Source organism: Ictalurus furcatus, chromosome 29 (assembly GCF_023375685.1).
Source record: "Ictalurus furcatus strain D&B chromosome 29, Billie_1.0, whole genome shotgun sequence".
NCBI classification, from domain to species: Eukaryota; Metazoa; Chordata; class Actinopteri; order Siluriformes; family Ictaluridae; genus Ictalurus; species Ictalurus furcatus.
This window is the reverse complement of record NC_071283.1, coordinates 7,849,822-7,857,207: the sequence shown is the minus strand read 5'-3', so window position 1 is coordinate 7,857,207 and position 7,386 is coordinate 7,849,822. Positions and strand designations below refer to the sequence as shown.

Sequence of the window (7,386 nt, the reverse complement as noted above, 5' to 3'; positions counted from 1 at the left end):
AGTTCTGGAACCAAGATTAACAAGTACCAAAGTGATGGAAAGGCCAAGTGTGGAGAAAAAAAGGATCTGCTCATGATCCAAAACATATAAGTTCATCAATCAAGCATGGTGGAGGTAGTGTCATGGCTTGGGCTTGCATGGCTGCTTCTGGAACAGACTCACTAATCTTTATTGATCATTTATCTCATGATGGTAGCAGCACAATGAATTCAGAAGTTTACAGAATCTGTCTTCCAATTTACAGATAAATGCATCTATTTGGAAGGAACTTCATTATGCAGCAAGACAATGATCCAAAATACACTGCCAACTCAACAAACGACTTCATCAAAGGGAAAAGTTGTAGGTTTTAGACTGGCCAAATCAATCACCAGACCTTAACCCAGTTCAGCAGCATTTCACCTCCTGAAGAGGAGACTTAAGGGAGAAACCCCCCAAAGCAAACCACAACTGAAAGAAGCTGCAGTACAAGCTTGGGGAAGTATCACAAACTAAAAATGCAACAGTTTGGTGATGTCAGTGGGTCACCGGCTTGATGCAGTTATTGCAAGCAAGGGATAAGCAACCAAATATTATGTGTTATTTATGCTAATTTACTATAAGACTATCTGTTCCATTACTTATGCTGCCTAAAAATTGGATGGTTACCAGACTTTCAGTAATGACCTTTTCACGACTTACATGATTAAAATACATACATACATAAGAGATATATTAAGTTACATAAAAAAAGTGTACTCACATTTTTCACATGAGTGCAGTAGAATATCTGGCAAGCTAGCAGGCGTTTAAGCAGTGCAGCATTTTTCTCAGCGGTAAGATGCAGTAGAGCAATCACATTCTAACATCTTGTCAGAGATCCCACACCGCTGACATTTGTATGATAAATGCTATGCAGTCAGTGGCAGTCCAGCCAAAATATTCTTGTCTAGGCTTGTTTCTTTAACGGGCACTTTCCCCAATTGTACTTGTACACATTTGCATTATTGAAAAGTTACAATCTTAAGCTATTATTAGTGGTGCACTCACTTTTGGTAAAGATACCTCTATGGGCTTAATTGCAGCTGCAAAGAAGATGCATAGGGTAAGAAGTCAAAGTAATGTGGCAAGCATACTCCTGTACCCACACATGACTACAAACTGCTGCCATATGCATTCCTTTAACCAGGCACTAAGCCAAGTTCAGCAGATGTTCATAAAATAAAAACCATCTTGTAAACACTATGAGGTTTAAGAGGGTTTAACATCTGGCAAGCAGTACGTCCGCAGTAAAGTAGATATCAAACTGCATTTTGTTGTAAAAATGGATAATTTATTTTATGAATAATGATAGGCTTTTGGAGCATTAAACATGTTTCGTGATTGCAGATTAGTTTACAATTGTATGCTTGGTTAGAACTTAAATAGCACACGCTGCATTCAGTCACGTAGACATGTACGAGAAGAAAACACGTTTGAATGGACTTCAAAGAATTCTGCATGACTACCAGAAGCAAGGTGAAGAACAACTGTTATCCCTTGTGTGCCTGCTTACAAATTGAGAAATTACTGTATGTTAACAAAAATCTGGGAGTGACATAATTGTAACAAAGCCAGTCCAGAGACGCCACATTGACACAGTAGGAATGGGAACACCAAGTTTCACGATATAGATATACTTATAGGGAGTATCTTTAAAGTGAGGAGACACTGATCCTGGATGACAACAGAGCTAATCAGAGTTGCAAAGACAATGCGCGTAGCTTTCCCAATCTGACCAAGCACAGATCCCAAGGCAGAACTCTATCAGTCTTGAAGAAGACACTGAAATATGAGAATATATTAAAGCTAAGGTTGAATCATTTACACACTGAAATAGCAGTCATGTATACTTTAAGGGTGAGTAGGGAATGTCCTTTTCCCAGCAGGCCCTGTAGGAAGCATAGCACCACAAAGTACTCAATACTGGGTCCTCACATTAATCAACAAATGAACTAATCATGTAATAGATCATATTCCAAAGACAAGGCAGATGACTTCATAACAGTTTTCCAGACTGTCACAATGTTCACTTGTTTTTGAAGTATCCAAATTGACTGGTAAGCTTCTCAGAAGAAACATCAGCAATGGAAAGCATGCAGCGATCCATCCTAATCAATCATGGGACTACCAGAAAGACATACTGATTCTATAGTGTTCTGGATAGGCTTAAATGATGGTGGTACAGCCATACTTGCGGGCAATACATCCAGGACCTTAGGAAAACCAGAAAGGCAGCAGTTCTGTACTAGCAAACATATCTATCAGAGCCATGTCAAAATAACCAGATTAACTACTAAATGCAGTACATATTCTCCTAAATGGAGTCAATTCTTCATTGGACCTACTTGGTCTATGTAGGCATACAGCTCAGATAAATGAAGCACTCACAATAGGGAATGAGCATGGCAAATAGAGCCCACTGACTTTGTGCATCTGAATACTGATTGACTCCCATGCCCAGCCTGTTATATGTGCTGGTGTAATGACTTCCCTAACAAATGCAACATATCATGTATAAGTGACATAAAAATTCAGGGGGTGGGGAAGGTGAGAAAGATCAAACATAATATCCAGGAATGTGAGGCAAAACAGAAGACAATGACAAACACAGGTTCTAATGTGTCTGCCATGGCCTGTCTAGTTGTTAGAGTACAAACAAGCAAATCACTGGTGTCTCACTATAAGCTGCTCTGCTGTAGGTGGCCATGGAGGATACAGAATGGGAATAGCTATAAACCAAGAGAAGTAGGGCTCTAATTCTAATTTAATCAGAAATCAAATATTTAGCAGTTAACTGACATCATAGGCTAGGAGAAACAAGTCCTAGCACACTGTAGTCAGGTTTGGACAATAATTAGCTTCTGCTACAGTATCAACACTAGGGGCTGAACCAAATGTGCTCCAGAAGGTGAAGATAGATTAAACACCTAAACTATATTGCCAAAAGTTTGTAGACCTGACCATCACATCACATTTGGTGCCCTTTTGCTGTTATAATAACCTCCGCTCTTCTGGGAAGGCTTTGGAACATGTGGGGATTTGCCCTTTCAGCCCTAAGAGCATTAGGGAAATCGGGCATGCAGTCAGCAAGGGGATTGAGGTCAGGCCTCTGTGCAGGCCATTCAAGTTCTTCTATACCAACATTGGAAAACTATGTCTTTATAAATCAGCGCATTGTGCACAAGGGCATTGTCATTCTGGAACAGGTTTGGGCCTCTTAGTTCCAGTGAAGGGAAACTGTAATGCATCAGCATACAAACACATCCTAGAAAATTTTTGTGCATCCATTTTTTTGTGGCTACATTTAGAAATGAATTGTCCTTTGCAATGATTACTTTAAGCACTGCAAAGCTGATTCAATTGAGCAACATTAATATGTACACAAAATTAGCTGTCTGCAGACAATAGCAAGAAAATAAAATGTAAAGTAATATGATCTGCTGGATCAAGTGCAAGTTTTTAAGCTGCTGGATTGGAAGCCATATTGTATGTGGGATGTATGATACTTTTTCATGTTTTTAATTTGAATCGTCAAATTAATCAAATAAGTTAACAATATAAAATTAATAAATTAATAGTTGTAAAAGTTTAAAACTATTAACCCTTTTTTTTTATCGGTTGCATGCTTCTATAAACAAACCATGCCCAGGGTTTGAAGGATAAGCTGATCAAGCACTCATCTACATTTACATTTATTAATTTAGCAGATGCTTTTATCCAAAGTGACTTACAAATGAGAGAATACAAGCAAAGCGATATATCAAGCGGAGAACAATACAAGTAGTGCTACCATACAAGATCCATTACTTTAGTTCTAGAAGAAGCAAAGTGTGCAGAGTAGAGGTGTAAGTGCCAGAGTAAGTTGTTTTTCTGCTATGCTTAGAGCTCTATGAAGTTTTTAGCTATGAATTTTGTTCATAATTTTATCTATATAAAAGCAGTCCTCAGGATATGCAATATCTTCTATTAAGATGATGTCTGCCTTGTGGGGAAATTTTTTTGTAGACTTTAAAGATATGATACTATTAATTAATTAATAATGTTGCATTTCTGTATTTAATATTGGCCTTGAATGGCATTCCACAGTTGTTTTGAGTGTATTTACAGCCCAAAATATACATTTCAGCAGGACAAATTGTGGTCACATTCTTAGACTTATTGAGATAATATTGTGCAAGAAGTTCAGAATCGGGTGCAACTGAGACACACCTCTGTTATACCAACTCTTCCAATGTTCATAACTCTAAATAATGCTTAAGTCCATAATTACGCCTGATCTCTGAATACCGTAATGTATGCAATTTTAGAATTATATCCTCATATGTGCAAATATGCAGGTAGTCATATAGGGTCAGTTCTACAACTGGCAACGTACTGTAATTTACTGGAAAAAGCAAGGGTGAAGAATAGCCACATTCAGTTTGGGGGTTGGGTGTGGGGTGTTGGTTGGGGGATGCCACCTCAGCCTCCCACAGACACGCCCTTCTGCCATAACATACATTGAATATGCCCCCCCCCCAATCCCCCCCCCAATCCCGCCCCCCGAGATATGAGTGTCCAATCTTATCCAGAAAGTGCTGGAGTGGATGCAGGTTTTCATTCCAACCAAGCAGAAGCCAGACTCAGGTGTGACTCCTGCTTGATTGGAATGAAAACCTGCATCCACTCCGGCCCTTTCCGGATAAGATTGGACACCCATGTCTCAGTGGGGGAAAAATCCCTGTCTTGGCAGAAGGGTGTGTTTGTGTGATAACTGTCAGAATACTGTATAAACCCTAGAGTTCAGTTATTTAAAATTACTTACAGCAGCTTTAAATCCTTCCTGGTGGGCCACAATATTGAGATTAGCTTCTGTCTCTTTTAATTCATCCCACCACCAATATGATTTTGTTAGAAATGGAAAACAGCCTAAATCTCTGCAGTGTCTGAGTTAGACCCAGCTGTTCTAGGAATATATTCAAGGATTATAAATAAGCAGTAGAGGGAGCCACAATCTCGCTTTTTAAAACACACACACACACACACACACACGCACACACGCACGCACGCACGCGTGCGCGACAGTAATTCCTATAAAGCCCAGTGATAGCTTACAGTAGAACCTGTCCGTGCCACCCCCTCTCCCTCTCCCTCCACCTCTCCCTCCCCGTCTCCCTCTCCCTCCACCCCTCCCTCTCCCTCCACCTCCCCGCATTCCGCGTGTGCGCTGTGATTACACCAACTCCTCACACTCACACGTTTCCAAATCGCCTGGCTGTTAGGACAAGCAGCATCCGCATCGTGCAGCACATCGGAGTCACTCACTTAAGGCACCGGCTGCAGGTAATCCCAGGTAGGACTGCTTCAACTTCAGTACCAAAATAACGCATGGTCCAGTGCAGGTGATGTTCAGACATGATAACATTATGTCTATACTGTGAGCTTGTTTAGTTTAGTCTATAGAAAGTAGAAGGTCCTGGTATAAAAGGTGCATGTAAATTAACTTGTTACATGTTAATAAATATATATATATATTTAAATTTATCTGTCATTGAGCAGAGTTTTGTGATAAACATATAGCGGGAAGTGTGATTCATAGAGGAAAGATGAGGGGGTTTACAGCAGCTACTGAACTTGAGTAGATTTAGGACATGTCGCTACTCGTTCATCATCTCTCAGAGAGGTGTAATAACGGCTATTACATGGCCCGTAGACCGGCATGCCTATTTATGTGCCTTTCCTCCCCCCCCCCCACCCTCCCCACCCCCCTCCCCACCACAGAGCCACGATGATGCCTAGAATCTACATGATAATGGCCATGTTGGCCCATGTCTTCGCCCAAGAACCAGAGGAACCCGTCACTTACACAGCAAGTTTTTTTTTTATAAAGTCAAACTTCTTGACTAGACCTATTACGGAAATCACTGCTTTCCTGTTCTGAGCACTGTAATCATAGTGCAGTAAACTCCAAGGGAAAAATTAACGTGTTATTTGCCTCAGAATTATTATTACACCTTATTTGTGGACAAGGGATTCAAAACAGGTTACAACTTGCCAAGTAATAGTATTTTCTTCTTCTCTTACAGTGCACAGATGGCTATGAGTATGATCCTGTCAGACAAGTGTGTAAAGGTATGAGCTCTTACATTTGGGGCAGTCAATTTATTTAATAGTAGTATGTTAAGGACTTGCAGTGCAATCTAGGCCTAGAAAAGAAAAAAAGAAAAAAGCACCCTAGGATGGTCCCATCATCACTGGCAGATATCCAAGGAGGATGCCCCATACCTGGAGGAGATGAGATCAGGAGTCCAGGATCATTTAGTTGTGTAGTTTAGTAAAGGTTTAGTAATATAGTTTGGTCTGCTGCATTTTTACAATAAAAGCTTAAATGTCCAGTGCAAAATTTTGTGACAAATTACAGACATTTTCTCATATGAATTTTGTTTATGAACAAAAAAGAAACGTAAAAAGACTCACTAAATGTCTAAGCAATATTAAATATTGCATTAAACTGAGATTCAGTTTCAGTATGGGTTACAGCTGCTTACGTTTTGCAGGTTGTGTGTGTCTATGTGTATGTGTGTGTGTGTGTGTGTGTATGGGCAATATGCATGACTTGACCCAGATGGGCAACAGCAGTCACTGTGACTTCCTATTAAACATTTCAAAATGATCGAAACCCTTCGTACCTTCATAGACACCGTCAACATTTCCAAACACTCATAGCCCTATACTGCCTCTTCCCTTTTTCAACAGACATCAATGAGTGCGCCATCGTTCCCGATGCCTGCAAAGGGGGTATGAAGTGTTATAACCACTTTGGTGGATACCTCTGTCTGCCACAGAATGCACAAATCTTTGTAAGCAGAGGGGATGAGACGGTGCAGCCGACTGAACCGAGTCCCCCCAACCCTCCGGTCCCTCCAAACGTGAACTCTCAACCAGTAAGCCTGCCCGAGCGTCGACCGTCTGGTCCATACAGGCCCTGCACACCCGGTTTCACCTTGGATGAGCAAAATTACTGCAGAGGTAGGATTGTTTTTCCAGCATCCAAGCTGCCACTCTTAAGTGAATGTTAGGATCTGAAATGTGAAATAACCAAAAATAATCCAACATGAAATTTTTTAATTTCTCTAAAAAACCATGAAAGCCATAAAAATTGTATTTACATTAGAGATATGCTATCCAGGGTCACTGATAGTGTGCAGTGAGCATTGAAACATGTGTATTATAAATTAGAATCATTACTATAACCTGTAGTCAGTGTTACAACCTGTCATCTAAATCTGAGCCTGGATTATCTGAGTGCTATACAATCACTGGCCACTTTATTAGGAACACATGTACACCTGCTCATGCTTGCAATTATTCAATCAGCCAATCATG

General features: G+C 40.3%; 1 protein-coding gene across 5 annotated transcripts in view; it reads left to right on the top strand.

Moving 5' to 3' along the window:
• The first annotated feature begins 5,195 nt into the window (after window positions 1-5,195).
• efemp1 (EGF containing fibulin extracellular matrix protein 1) overlaps window positions 5,196-7,386 on the top strand; it is a 35,484-nt gene continuing 33,293 nt past the window's right edge. For 3 of the 5 annotated variants that reach the window (XM_053619216.1, XM_053619215.1, XM_053619213.1), the window contains exons 1-4: window positions 5,196-5,353; window positions 5,782-5,869; window positions 6,087-6,132; window positions 6,757-7,029. In XM_053619216.1, coding sequence (XP_053475191.1) covers window positions 5,789-5,869; window positions 6,087-6,132; window positions 6,757-7,029 — 400 coding nt within the window. In that variant the 5' untranslated portion in view covers window positions 5,196-5,353; window positions 5,782-5,788. The remainder of the gene's footprint in view (window positions 5,354-5,781; window positions 5,870-6,086; window positions 6,133-6,756; window positions 7,030-7,386) is intronic. The other 2 variants (XM_053619214.1, XM_053619217.1) reach the window with 2 other exon arrangements.